This window comes from Leucopleurus acutus (assembly GCF_964270905.1).
Source record: "Leucopleurus acutus genome assembly, chromosome: 15".
Lineage (NCBI taxonomy): Eukaryota > Metazoa > Chordata > Mammalia > Artiodactyla > Delphinidae > Leucopleurus > Leucopleurus acutus.
Window position 1 is genome coordinate 47,985,046 of NC_139157.1, and position 15,862 is coordinate 48,000,907.

General features: G+C 34.4%; 1 protein-coding gene across 3 annotated transcripts in view; it reads left to right on the forward strand.

Moving 5' to 3' along the window:
• REV3L (REV3 like, DNA directed polymerase zeta catalytic subunit) overlaps positions 1-15,862 on the forward strand; it is a 187,051-nt gene that overhangs the window by 101,670 nt on the left and 69,519 nt on the right. For all 3 annotated transcript variants that reach the window (XM_082856064.1, XM_082856065.1, XM_082856066.1), the window contains 5 exons: positions 2,045-2,187; positions 2,826-6,993; positions 10,283-11,196; positions 13,007-13,086; positions 14,414-14,539. In XM_082856064.1, the coding sequence (XP_082712190.1) occupies positions 2,045-2,187; positions 2,826-6,993; positions 10,283-11,196; positions 13,007-13,086; positions 14,414-14,539 (5,431 nt within the window). The remainder of the gene's footprint in view (positions 1-2,044; positions 2,188-2,825; positions 6,994-10,282; positions 11,197-13,006; positions 13,087-14,413; positions 14,540-15,862) is intronic.

Consider the following 15,862-nt stretch of genomic DNA (forward strand, 5'->3'; position numbering starts at 1 on the left):
AGAGTCATAGGTTTTATGTTCAGTCAGTCAGCTTCACAAATATAGACTAGATAGACCTACGATTCATTCTGGGCTTAACAATTTCTGTGGGAAGGTCATAAGTTTTACTTTATTAAGAGCACAATAAATCTGTAGTGTTGTATGGTTACCAAAACAGTGAATTTGATTATTGTCTACCAGCTGTACCTGGGGTAACATTTATTATTCTGACAGATTTTGGATTTTGTTAGTAAAATAATTATAGTATTTATTGATGTATTTAAATCTTGCTATAATAAATAGGATTGCTTCTTCTATATTTTAGCTAAATTTGTTGACTGTTTGATATTTTTATTTGATCATGTGGCATTTCATGATGCATTTTTCTTACTTCCATTTGTTTTTTTCTTCATTGTTCTTTCATTGTTTTGTTTTGATATTGTTCATTTGATTTTTACCTTCAACCTATTATTAGCATTTCTTCTATAGTTTCTTAGATTATACCTGGTTTAGCTATTTATACTTTCATGCCCATATTAAGTAGATACACATTCAAATATGCAACATTTTTATAAAATCACCATCTCCTTGTTCCCAGTGGTGCCAACATGTTTAAAATAATAGGCCTGGTTTATCCCATGATTAATTAATGCTTGTGTGTTCATTGACTGGACCAATTCTGTGAAAACCAACCCCAGGTTAACTTTGGAAAAACAATCCTGAACATTTTATAAATGTATATTAAAGAGAGATTGAATAATAGAAGTATATTGTCTAGAAGAGGAGTCATTTAATTCTATTGATACTTGTATATTGAATATTATATTCCTCCTGAGTACCATATTTTAAGAATACTGAAAAAGGAAAGGAAAGGGAAAGAAGAGGAAGAAAACTAGAAGGATTTGTTAACACTGTCACTTTTAAAGAACAGGAGAAAGAATAGATAATGTTTGGTCTAATTAAAGAGGAACTGTGGAACAAATGATAATGCCTTCAAATATTTTAAAGGTTATCATGTGGAACATGGCATAGACCTTGCTACATATGGCTACATAGCACAAAGGCAGGAATGAAAGATTTTTGTGTAATACAGGAGGAAAATTACTAACAATTAGAGCCATTAATAACAGAAAAGATTACCCTGTGAGACAGCAAGCCCTTTATACTGAGAATATAAAAGTGGAGATTGTAGGGTCTGTTAAAAATAAGATTTTTGCATTGCTTAGAAAGCTAGACTAGATGACCTCTAATAACTCTTTCATCTCTTAAGAGTGATTTTAGGACAACTTGTGATTTGGGGAAGGCTTAATGGAAAAACTGTTCCATGTATAATAAAGCAATATTTTCAAATTTTCAAGACAAGTGAAAGAAAAAATTAGGTATGGATAGAAAGTAAGTTTGCCCACCAGAGAGAAGGGAAAGTATCAAGCTAGGATCTAGTGAAAAATTTAAATCAATATGACATGAAATTTAAGGAGAGTATCCATCTGGGTTTCACAGTCCATCTGCATTCCTCAGCAGCCCTACTTTATAGCCACTGCTGGGATTGACTCAACACCTGTACTGCTTCCTATCCTGTCTCTGATCCCTTTTATTTGCTCTTTCAGCCCTGACCTGAATACCCCCTTGCCTATCTTTTTGTTTATTTTTTCCAATTAATAATGTAGTGATTGTGTATTTATAGACTTCTTAAAATATGCTAGGATGCCACCTTTTTAGAAATTACCAGGTTCTCACCCAAGCTGTTATGTGTATATCTAATGATAAGCTGAGGGGGAGACTATGAGGAAGAACATAATTAGATATGATAATCCAGGATATTGTGGAGCTATGAATACAGGAATGATGGTGTCTTCTAGCTCACATGAAATGGATTATACAGTCTACTTACAATAACTTTTGGTAGGGCATGATACCAAAGCAAAGTAAATCTGCTTTTCTTTTTTAAGTTATTTTCAGATCCTGTTTATTCAGTTTTACTATTATAGGATCAAATTAGGCAAATTGAGTCTGACGTGCTTTTTTCTAAGGCTCATACTCACTGGTGAATCTTAATATTCTCTAGATCACTGTGCAGAAATACCCATAGAAGCTCAACAGAAGAAGATGATTCATCTTCAGAAGAAGAAATGGAATGGAGTAATAACAGTTTGCTTCTAGCCAATCTTTCTATACCTCAGTTAGATGGAACTGCAGATGAAAATAGTGGTAAGTAAAGTAGTCTACTGTATTTCATTATTTAGGGACAGAAAATATATTTGATTTTGAAAAATATAATCACACTCTCTACATAGTTGGCTAAGTGAGGCTATGACAATACTGTTAGATTTTGTCCTTCTGCAGGATGATTTCTTTTGAGAGAATGTAGATATATGATTTTTTCTCATTTCTAAGAGTATAGCGTTTATTAATCACTGATTTAGAGCTTTATAAACTTTAATTAGTTTATCGTCATAACATTTAAGTAGCATAGGAAACTATAAGAAATATGCTCAGCTTATTTGAAGTGATAATGCAAAGACATGTTACTTTATGGAAAATTTTGAAGGTGACAGTATTTTTCCCCTTATTCTCCCAAAAGGCATGAATATTGATATCATCTATTTCTGATCAAAGAAATATGTGTTTAAAATAATGACTACTAATCAAATGTAACTGACTCTTGATTTTTTAGATTATGGTATTATCCTAATGATAGGAATGACCTTTTTGTTGAGATAACTGTTTTAAACATACGAATTTAATTTCATATAATTTCTTTCATGGTGATAGTATCATGGTACGGGAAAATATTTTAAAAATTAAAAGGGTGGAAGTGAAGTAAATTCTTTTTTCCCCCATTTCAGACAATCCACTGAACAATGAAAATTCTAGAACCCACTCTTCTGTGATTGCAACAAGCAAGCTATCAGTAAAACCTTCCATCTTTCACAAAGATGCTGCTACATTAGAACCCCCATCTTCCGCTAAGATTACCTTTCAGTGTAAACACACAAGTGCCCTTTCTTCCCATGTTTTGAACAAGGAAGATTTAATTGAAGACCTTTCACAGCCAAACAACCTAGAGAAAAGTCTAGATCATTCAGTTGCTTCTTTTGCAAATGAAAGCACTTACTCTATGAAATACCCTGGGTCTTTAAGCAGTACTGTCCATTCAGAAAACTCTCATAAAGAGAGTAGTAAGAAAGATGTCCTCCCAGTATCTTCCTGTGAAAGTAGTATTTTTGATTATGAAGAAGATATTCCATCTGTCACAAGACAAGTACCAAGTAGAAAGTATACAAACATTAGAAAAATTGATAAGGATGCCCCTTTTATACATATGAACCGTCACACTAACGAAAATACATTGGGCAAAAATTCTTTCAACTTTTCTGACTTAAATCATTCAAAAAGTAAATTATCCTCTGAAGGAAATGAAAAAGGAAACAGTACAGCTCTGAATAGTTTATTCCCTTCATCACTGACTGAAAATTGTGAATTGCTATCATGCTCAGGGGAGAATAGAACTATGGTGCATTCTCTTGATAGCATTGCTGATGAAAGTGGACTAAATAAACTTAAAATTAGATATGAAGAATTTCAAGAACATAAACCAGAAAAACCAAGCCTCAGCCAGCAAGCAGCACATTATATGTTTTTTCCCAGTGTTGTTCTTTCTAATTGTCTCAGTAGGCCACAAAAACTCTCTCCTGTCACATATAAACTACATCCTAGCAATAAACAGTCCCGGTTAAAAATGAATAAAAAGAAGCTTGTAGGTCATCGAGAGAATTCTGCCGGAACTACTGAGACTGGATCCTCAAAAGATAATTGTATACAAAATAATCCTTGTAATAGTAATTCTGAGAAGGATAACGTATTGGCCAGTGATTTAATTAAGGCCAGCCGTGGAGCTTTTGAAAATAAAACATCTACAGACGGTTTTGTAGACTGTCACTTTGGAGAAGGAGCCTTAGAAACTGAGCAGTCCTTTGGACTGTATGGAAATAAATACACACTTAGAGCCAAACGCAAGGTAAATTATGAGAATGAAGATAGTGAGTCAAGTTTTATAACACACAACTCAAAAATTAGCCTACCTCATCCCATGGAAATTGGTGAAAGTTTAGATGGAACTCTCAAATCTCGAAAACGCAGAAAAATGTCTAAAAAGCTGCCCCCTGTCATCATAAAGTATATTATCATTAATAGATTTAGAGGGAGGAAAAATATGCTTGTAAAGCTAGGAAAAATAGACTCTAAAGAAAAACAAGTAATATTAACAGAAGAAAAAATGGAACTGTATAAAAAGCTTGCACCTTTGAAGGATTTTTGGCCAAAAGTTCCTGACTCCCCTGCAACCAAATATCCTATTTATCCACTAACACCAAAGAAAAGTCACAGAAGAAAATCAAAACATAAGTCTGCTAAGAAAAAAACTGGTAAGCAACAAAGGACAAACAGTGAAAATATTAAAAGAACTTTGTCTTTCAGGAAAAAACGGTCACATGCTATTCTTTCTCCTCCCTCACCATCTTATAATGCTGAAACCGAAGACTGTGACTTAAATTATAGTGATGTTATGTCTAAACTAGGTTTTCTTTCTGAGAGAAGCACAAGTCCCATAAACTCTTCTCCACCTCGCTGCTGGTCTCCCACAGATCCAAGAGCTGAAGAAATTATGGCTGCTGCCAATAAAGAAGCAATGCTTTTTAAGGGTCCTAATGCATATAATAGCAAGACTGTTAATTCCCGTATAGGAAAAAATAGTCGAGCAAGAACGCAGGTTAAGAAATCAAAAACAAAGCTTGTTAATCCCTCTGTAGTTACTAAGAAAAGGAACAAACGAAATCAGACAAATAAACTAGCAGATGATGGAAAAAAGAAACCAAAAGCAAAACAGAAACAAAAAGTAAATGAGAAAACTACACCAAGAAAGCACATAACACTAAAAGATGAAAAACTAAAATCTCAGGCTGGTGCTGAAGTTAAGTTTGTGCTGAAACATCAGAATGTGTCTGAGGCCTCAAATAGTTCTGGAGGCTCTCAACTACTTTTTAAACAGAAAGATGTGTCACTAATGGGCTCTGCTATAGATCATCCCCTTTCTGCTCCTCTCCCCACTGGAATTCATGCACAACAGAATTTATCTGGCTGCTTTTCTTCTTTCCTAGAAAGCAAGAAGCCTGTAGATTTGCAAGCATTCCCCAGTCCACAAGATGATTTGCATTCATCAGTTGTTTGTAGTTCTTTGGGACCTGGAATCTCAAAAATTAATGTTCAGCGGTCTCATAATCAAAATGCTATGTTTACTCTAAAAGAATCAACCTTGATTCAAAAAAATATATTTGACCTTTCAAACCATTTGTCTCAGGTAGCACAGAATACACAGATGTCTTCTGGTATCATGTCTCCAAAGATAGAAGAGAATGCAAATGTACAAAAAAACTATTTGTCATCTCTTGGAAAGTTAAACGAATATCGTAATTCCGTAGAATCAAAGCCAGACCAGACGTATGCCCCTAATTTTTTGCATTGCAAAGACAGTCAGCAGCAGACTGTGTGCATGGCAGAACAGTCAAAGCACAGTGAAATTTGTTCTCCAGGTAAAGCAGCTTCAGAGGAAAGTCAGATGCCTAATAATTGCTTTGTAACTTCCTTGAGAAGCCCAATCAAACAAATAACATGGGAGCAAAAACAAAGGGGCTTTATTTTAGATATGTCAAATTTTAAACCTGAAAGGGTAAAGCAAAGGTCATTGTCAGAAGCAATTTCACAAACCAAAGCACTTTCTCAGTGTAGAAATCGAAATATGTCAACACCTTCAACGTTTGGTGAAGGACAGTCTGGACTGGCAGTTCTAAAGGAATTGTTACAGAAAAGACAGCAGAAAGCACAGAATGCAAATAGTATGCAAGACCCATTATCTAATAAACAGCAACCAAACAAAAATATCTCTCATTCCCTTGAGCATAACAAATCAATTAAACGAACACGATCAGTAACATCTCCAAGAAAACCTCGAACTCCCAGAAGTACAAAACCTAAAGAAAAAATTCCCAAACTTCTTAAAGTAGACTCTCTAAATTTACCAGCCTCTGGCCAGTTGGATAACTCCCTATCGGATGATAGTCCCATCTTTTTTTCAGATCCAGGATTTGAAAGTTGTTATTCACTTGAAGATAGCTTGTCTCCTGAACATAATTATAATTTTGATATTAATACAATAGGTCAAACTGGATTTTGTAGCTTTTATTCTGGAAGTCAGTTTGTCCCAGCTGATCAGAATTTGCCTCAAAAGTTCCTGAGTGATGCAGTTCAGGATCTTTTCCCAGGACAAACTGTAGAAAAAACTGAATTTTTAGGTCATGATAACCAGAAGTGTGATGAAGACAAACATCATGCCTCAGACTCAACCTCATGGATTAGATCTGGTACTCTAAGTCCTGAATTATTTGAGAAATCATCCATAGATAGCAATGAGAATCATCGCCACAATCAGTGGAAAAATACCTTTCATCCTCTAACAACTCGGCCTAATTCAATAATGGAGTCTTTCTGTGTCCAGCAGTCAGAGGATTGTCTAAATGAAAAATCTAGATTGAATAGGAGTTCAGTAAGCAAAGAAGTGTTTCTTAGCCTCTCACAGCCAGGCAATTCAGACTGGATTCAAAGTCATACCAGAAAAGAAATGGGACAGTCTCTTGATGCAGTCAATACCTCTTTTACTACAATACTATCTTCCCCTGATGGTGAACTTGTAGATGCAGCCTCTGAAGATTTGGAATTGTATGTTTCAAGAAACAATGATATGTTGACACCAACTCCTGATAGTTCACCAAGGTCTACCAGCTCTCCCTCACAATCTAAAAATGGCAGTTTCACCCCTCGAACTGCTCACATTCTGAAACCACTTATGTCCCCACCAAGCAGGGAAGAAATTATGGCAACTTTGTTGGATCATGACCTTTCAGAAACTATTTACCAGGAACCATTTTGCAGTAATCCTTCTGATGTACCAGAAAAGCCCAGGTAATCAGAATTATTTTTTCCCCTTGGGTTGCTCTGAATAATTATAATGTATGTAACAACATTTGGTACCTGACTACTACTTTTTTGGCTGTGATATTGTATTTGTAAGTATATCATTGTGAAAACAATTTATAATTATGGAGATATTAAGAAAATTCACTAACTAGCTGGACAGTTGCACCTAGAGAAATTTATTTAAGTTGATCAGTGTTGGTCTTGGATCTACTATTATTTTGCACTGCATCAACATTAAGGATTAGAGGCTCACTATGACATGATGCCAAATTAAGAAGGATGTCATAATACTTAATACATAATACTTATAAAAGTATAATTATCATTTTAAAGATGGTATTTATTTCTAAAATGGTAAACTTTCATAATTTTAAAAACTTCATTTTTAGAAAGTGTTTGAAAATAAGCATGCATATGTTTTAAATACTCCTATGATATATCTCTAAATGAAGATTATTTTAAGTTGTTTCTATTACATACCACTCTCTTTTCATGTTGCCAACATCTTCAATCATATTGTTACTATTGTTAGTTTGTATAGTTATTGGGGTGCAATATGGATTTTGGTTCCCCTTATCTCTTCTTTCAAGAATCTTTTCAGAGAAGTGGTAAACAGAGAGACAAATGCACACACACACACACACACACACACACACACACGGCCAATAGCAAAATCTGAAGGAATCACAGCACTGGCCTATTTGTAAACCAGTAGTTAAGTAGGTATCCTGTCCTGCCTGCTTCATCAAGATATAGAACATATCTGATAAGAGCTCAGTTGGGGAACATGGCTTAATCCAGGAAGTTTAAGTGATGGCTTTTGGTCCTGCCCCCGTTTCTTTGATCCCTTTTCCTAATCAGTTGCAGAGAGAGGCAGTTCATTTCAGACATCCAGTCAGAAGCAGAGAAGAATGGCTAGGACTGCTGAGGCAGACCCTGCTTAGTCTAAATGATGGAAAGAGATATGAAGTGCCAACTAAGGCAAGAGGCCACCCTGCATGTATGCACTGACCTTGAGCACCACCATGCTCCTGACCCTAGTGAAAGAGACAGTGAGTGCTGGGCTTTTTACCCGAAGATTGGCAGTAATTTCTGCAGGAGTCCATTTAAGAAAGGGGTGAGAAAAAGTCATCAGAAATATAGAGTAGAAGTTGTTCCCTCCTCTGAGGACTTGAAGTAAAGGGCAGAAAATACCTCCCCCTACCTTACCCCCATACTTCCTAAAACATAGTTTTGCTGTTCTGTTTTGCCCAGTACCCACATGTGGCCTTTTAACATGAATGGAACTCTTTCTTTTTATTTCACTGCCAGAATATATGAATATATAATCCTTAGACATTAGTTTCCATTATTTTGGAGGCTTTGACTTTACCAGTAGTGATTATGGTATATTTTTTCATTGATCTATATTTTCTCCTCAGCCTTACACATCTTTTTAATTCCCAGTTAATTTATCATGTGCTAGTCATTTACTCTGTGTTGCTATTAGTTGTTGTCCAACTTTGACACTTGTTCTGCAGCTGAAATAAAAGGATGATAGTCATGATATTTGAAAAACAATCTTTTTTTAAATTAAAAACTGTGTATTCACTGTAGAAAATTTAGGAAGTATAAAAGAAGAAATAAAAATTACACCATTTCTCTACCTAGTAACAGCCACTATTAATATTTTAATGTGTTTTCTTACTTTTTTAAAGTATAGCTTTTATTTTGTTTTATGAAATGTTCTTACTGTAGTCACAATATTGCATTGAAATTGATTCACTTACCATTATAATGTAAACATTTTCTAAATTTGAGTCTGTTGAAGCATCATTTTAATGGCTGCATAATACTCTATCATGTGATTATTACTGGACAGAAAGGTTGCTCTCTGTTTTGCTACTATACATAATTATGTGATTAGTATCTTCTTCATAAAGCATTTCTTCTATTTTGGAATTTTTACTTACAGCTCTCGAAGTAGGATTACTGAAAAATTTAAGGCTCTTCATATATATTAATTACAACATGAGCTGTAGCAATTAGCATGCTGCTGACAGTATTCAAGAAAGCTGAACCTACCACACCTCAGCAATTTTTGCTATTTTTTACTTCATTATGATCTCTGTATTATTAATATTAGAATTGGGTATAGTCACATGACATGTGTACTCATTTCCTTCAATAGCAATAATCCTGCTTCTAATTTTTCATAAAGCTGCAAGGTGGGTGTTGGGAAGGTGTTAGATCCTGATTATGGAGTTAAATAGTAGGGGCTAAAATCTTTCCATGTAAAGGGGAAAAGGAAATGTAACTCTGGTGCTGCTCCTTCAGCTTCAATCAGAAAACAAGAATTCAGTTCATTGAGTTTTATCTAGAGAATGACCTGGTCATTTGGGAAATCATGCCCTATGAGAAGTAACTGAAGAAACTAAGAACTATCTTCATATCCATGAAAGAGATACCATGAAGAAGAAAAAGTAGAGTTATTTTATGTTGCTGCAGAAGGCAGAAATAGTACCAATGGATATGTTAGAGAAGGAGAGAGGTTTAGCTTAATCTTTATAATAACTATTGGAAACTAAACCATGTTACCTTTTAATTAGTGATTCCTCACATACACATACATTAGTAGCACTTAAATTATGTGGGCTCTGCCAACTCCTAAGTTCTTATGTTAGTATTAAACCTTGTCATGTAAAGGGAAGAAAGAATTATGGTAGTTTACCTCAACTGTATATAATTTTTTGTAATATTTAAGGGAATTTGATAGGGTACAAAGATTTGTTTGAACTGACTGGCTTTGCTGAACTACTATGTACAGAGAGTAGAGAATGTAGAAAGAGGCTATAGATAAAATCCAGGGATATAGTCTCAGATGGTAAACTCTTCCATTGTTTTTATCCTAATGTGGTGACAGTGGAAAATTATTTAAGATCAGTAGAGGAAAAGAATCTGATGAGTTTGTACCATCTCCTTGAAGAAAAGAAGGCTTCATTGGACACTTCAGACAAAAACATATACCTTCTTTCCCCGGTATTGATGATACCTTCCGAAGGAAGTTAATTTAGTAGTCATATACCTGTGAGGAAAAGCATATTGAGACTAAAGATAGAGTGTACCTGCATAAAATGTGTGTGTTGGAGGGCATGGGTAGGGTGTGGAAAGGGAAGAAAGGTGGCATTTTTAAGACTCCAAAAGGAAGTTTTAAAAATATCTAGGTTAAGGAGCTAAATATTTTGGTAATTGCTCTTTGAGGCAAAACAGTTGTTCTAAAATATATTGTTTATAGGGAGATCGGTGGACGGCTTCTCATGGTAGAAACACGGCTTCCAAATGATCTGGCTGAGTTTGAAGGAGACTTTTCCTTGGAAGGACTTCGTCTATGGAAAACAGCATTCTCAGCAATGACTCAAAATCCAAGACCTGGGTCACCCCCTCACAATGGCCAACCAATTGTCAATAAAGGGTCAAGTAATAGCCATAAAATGGTTGAAGATAAAAAAATTGTGATTATGCCTTGCAAATGTGCCCCAAGTCGACAACTGGTTCAAGTATGGCTTCAAGCCAAAGAAGAATATGAACGTTCCAAGAAACTGTCTAAAAAGGAGCTAACTGGAGTTGTAAAATCTGATGACAACTTCAGCTCCTCAGTTAATCCAGATGACAAACCTGTAGTGCCTCCAAAAATGGATACAACTGCACACGTACTCCCCACTACAGCACATACCAAGGAAGATGTTGATAATTCTCAGATTGCTTTACAAGCACCAACCACAGAATGCAGTCGAACTGCAAGTGAAAGTCAGACGCTGCCACCAGTTGCTTCTGCAGATGATGCTGAGAAAGAAGAGGATGATGATGATGACTATTGTGTTGGTTATAGCTCCCCTGATTCTCCAGTGATTCCCCCTTGGCAAGAAGCAACATCACCAGATTCCAAAACATTAAATGGAGGTGACAGACCGTCATCACTAGTAGAGGACCTACATTCTCTGACTATTGAGAACTTCTTAAAGCCTGTAAAAGATGGTATACAGAAGAGCCCTTGCAGTGAGCCTCAGGAACCTCTAGTGGTATCCCCAATTAATGTTAGGACAAGAACTGGGATATGTGAATCACTTTGCCTTCATAGTACACCAATCATACAGAGAAAACTTGTGGAAAGGCTTCCTGAGGCAACTGGCCTTAGCCCTTTGTCAACAGGTAAGTTTTACAAGTAACAGAAAGCCTCCATAAAGCTTTTCAATAGACTATGTAATGAAAATCAGATATTTTTAAATGAAATTTTAGCTCAGCTAATGAGAGATTATTGTTATTTTATCATGTCTTAGAAAGACATCATCACCTGGAAACTTTTTAATTTTTCTGCTGTGAAATATACTTAAATCTACTTCCATCCTGTCTTCTTGCCTTCTCGGTAAAATATAGGAGCCCTCTCAGAAACCTTACCTTCTTCTCAACTTGATTTTTCCCATTGGCTTTGGTATATACCCAAATCTCTCCCACCCTTTGAAATAGAAAAAAAACCCAAACACCTGCCTTGACCTTACAGCTGCCGGCTTCTGGTCTTTTTTCTCTGCTTCTCTCCTTTAAAGCCAAATTTCTTAAAAGATTTCTCCAATTTGACAACTCTATTTCTTTACCTTCTACTCATTTCTCAACCCACTCCAAACTGGATTGTGCCCCCATCATCCCGCCAGTATGGCTCTTGTAAAGATTCTTTATAACCTTCAGGTAGCTAAAGCTAATGGATGTTTTTCAGTCTTCCTATCACATGCCCTCTAAGCAGCCATTGTCTTGCTGACCACACCTTCCTTCTTTGAGCTTCTTCTCCCCTTAGCTTTTCCCCTGCTCCTCTGTTTCTTCCTGCTTGCTTTCCTTTGAAGCTTATCTCACATTCTCAGTTATTATCTGAATATTGGAGTTTATTAAGGCTTAGCCTTAAGCTTTCTCTCTCTATGTTCTTTCCCTGTATGACCTAATTCCTGCCCACAGGATTACTATAGATAACACAAATTTAAATTTCCAGTTCAGAACCCTCTTTTAAGCTCCAGAACACTATATCCAGCTGCCTTTGGCATTTCTACTTGAATGCTCAAAGCCACCACAAGGTCAGTATTTTTTTAACTTAATTTGTGATCTCACTGCATTCATTCACCACCAACCACATAGCACACTTTATGCACACACATACATGCCTGCACATTGAAAACCATTGGTCCTCTTTCATTTTTCCTTATTTCAATGAATAGTACCACCATTTCTCTGTCACTGAGTTACACAGGTCAGAAACAAGGGATTTATTTATAATACTCACCTGATTGCCTCACTGCCCATCCTGTGGTTTCCACACTTCTTTGTTTCCTAAATTACCCAGATCTCTCTACCTCTGTCTCTGCCACTACGAAGCCCTCGTCTCTCACCTGGGCTTCTACCCTAGCTTTCTTATTCACCCTTAACCAGTCTCTAGGTTTTTTTGCTCAGTAATCAGGGAAAATCCACACTCTGTTCCTAGTTAATTCCTACTCTTTCTTATGATTTTAGCTCAAAAAAGCCTTCCTAATCTCCCTGGCTAAAAATTACCAATTATATTCCCCTTTGTTGTACTTACCCAGTTATAATTTTATTTTTCTGTGTGTATTGATATTTGATGAATGTCTGATTTCCTCTCTAGACCCCACAAGGGTAGATACTGTCTTTTCCTCCTCATCATAAATACTTGATAAATCAGTGAATAAACGGATTAAGTGATTCCCTAGGATAATAACTTAGGTATAAAAATCAATAATTAAAATCTAAATGTTATTATTTAATACAAATTTTAAAAGTTAGTGTGGGGAACCCAGGTTTGAATTAGTTTCATTTTTAAATTATGAGGTCTTTGTGAGGAATTTATAGGACAGTACTCATGAATGGTACCTAAGAGTTTGGAAAAACAAGAAAACAAACAAAAAAACCCCACAGAAGCAGGCAATTTTGATATGCATGTTAAATATAAAATTTCTTTCTACAGAACCCAAAACCCAGAAATTGAGTCATAAGAAAGGAAGTAACACTGATGCTTTTAGAAGAGTACTCTTAACACAAGCAAAGGTAACTATGCTAAACATATTTAAAGATCAGTGGATAAGATCCATTCTTATTCTTAGATTTCAGTTAGATAATTGATAACTTTGTGTCTCAATTTTTTAATTTATTATATTTTTGCATCATTTTATTTACATATCTTTGAGACAACAAGAAATTGCCTAATTTTTTTAAAGTTTTTTTGTTGTTGGGATCTAAAAGATTCTTATATGTAAATACAAATATTACAGAGAAAGTGAATATGATAGCCAAAATGTGGATTATGAGGATACAAATACATTAACTGATTACTGGCAAAATCAGAACAATCCAATGACAGCAGAGCTCAAGTAAGTGATTTTTGATCCCACCAAAAATATATCCTTTTTCTTGGTTTATTACTTTTTTCTCAAATATAACATTATTGATTTTTCAGTTCATTTTACTAAGTAGCAAAGGAAAGCAACATTATTTACTACTGAAACTCTGAAAAATCATAATTGTCTTTATTCAAATACTAAAAATTGTGCTAATACTTAACCTAGAAATATATGGTTATGTGAAAAAAGTATACATTAGACATGTATCCTTAGAAATATATGATAGTGATCACTTCTGTATTGGTCACTTCTCATAAATATCATTAACTACATAAAATATATTTTAGTATTTTTATTTTGAGATTACAAATGCTTTTTAAAACTTTCATTTTTAAATCAGTATTATTGAATTACAAGTTATATATATTAAAAACAAGTACGAGTGTATTGTGAACATAAATCAGCACTTTGGGGAAAATCGTTAATGGATGTGGAAATCAGAAAAAAATATTTTTTTAAAAAATAGATTCTATTCTTTCTAACCCCTTGAAAATTATTTATGCTTTAGTTTATCTTTCAGATACATGTTGTATTAGGGTAAAATAAAAACCCACAATTTCAAATCTTCTTTAAACTTTAGCCAAACTAGTTGCAAATACATTGCTTGCTTGCTTGCTTGCTTGTCATACTTCCAAGAAAGGTCAAGATAAATGTCCTTGTGGTAAAATGTCAACTCTCTACAACACTATTATTTTCAATATTTTGGGTTTGTAAACTCAGAAATCAATTTATGGTTGGCTTACAGATTATATCAGATATTTCTACATATATACAGTTCTAGTATCTTGAATTACTAGCCTGAAAAAAAATGCTAATAAAATACTTAAGTTTCTTCTTGGATCTAAAGAGATGATGCTAGTTTATCGTGTATTACTAAGTACATAAAGTATGTTGTCTAAGCAGAAATAAGTAATCAAAAAGAAAGGAAATAATTGCTCATTTATCTTTTTCTGGCTCTGTGTTTTTTTTAATAGAATCAATGTGCAGCAGTAAATACTCCAAAGAAAGACACTTCCCAGATTGATGGACCATCTTTAAACAATACTTATGGTTTCAAAGTCAGCATACAAAACTTACAGGAGGCAAAAGCTTTACATGAGGTAAAACGGTAACAGTAAGGACACACGCACTTTAACTCTTACGTTTTATTCTATGGTACAAGTATAGAAACTTTTTACTGACAGAGGAATACATTGAATTCTATACCTGTTAATCTTTATTTTGTTCTTATTATCCTTTCTATTTTATATATTTATATAAAACAGAGAAACTTTAAAACTAGTCATCAGTTACTGAGACTGCTTTGTGGTTTCACAATTTTCACAAAGCTTATACCTGAAATTTTAAAAGAAGCTAAAATTAGAAAAGGTTTTTTAGCTATTGGAAACTCTGTATGTTACTCTGGGATTATATTATATCCCATCCCAAATGTGATGTCTACTTGTGTTTTCTATTTGGTTGGCTCAGTGGATTAGTGCTTGCTACATTTGTTCACATAATCTTTATAACCCAGTTACCTTCACAGCACAGACTGTATGCAAAGACTCGGAAGCTATCTTGTAAAAATGTACATTCTCACTGGAGAATATGTATGAATGGTTCACTGTAAATTTATGTGTATTAAAGAAAACACAACAGTAACATATGTGACTGGCAATGAGGTGAAAATTAGAATATATTTTAGTTGTTTATACCTGTCCTGTCAGTATGGTAGCCACTAGCTATGTGGCTATTGAGAATTTTAAATTTGGCTTATACATCTAGGAATGGAATTTTAAATTTCGTTTAATTTTAACTAATTTGTTTCCATTAAAAATTTTGCAACCTCATTGAGATGTGCTATAAATGTAAAATGCATACTGCTTTCAAAGACTTAATAGGAAAATAGAATATAAAGTACCTTATCAGTAATTTTTTATATTGATTACATGTTGAAAGGGTAGTTTTTGATGTATTGGATTAAATGAAAATATTTTTAAATGAATTTAACCTATTTTTACCATTTTTTAATGTGACAACTAGAAAATTTTAAATTATGTATGTGACTTTCATGATATTTCTTTTGGTCAGTGCTGGTTTATACAGTCGTTTTATGTTTTTGCCCTTGTAGCAGAGAATTTGATTCTTTTGTTGGTTTTTTGGTCTCAAGTCAGTTCTGTCTTCTAAGAATTGGATGAATAGACTAAGAGGAAACTTTAAATATTGTCCTCATTTTTACCCTAAATTTGAACTAAGAATTGTACTTTTGAGAATTAGATTGGAACATAGTCTAACTCCCTAATTGTTTATTTGTACATTTTTTCATTCAACAGCATTCATTTAGTTCCTGTTTTATACTTGGCCTTGTACTCTCCCCTGAAGCCCAGATAAATTAAGTAACAAACTCAGGAATATTTATCTTATCAAGTACACACCCAAAATTC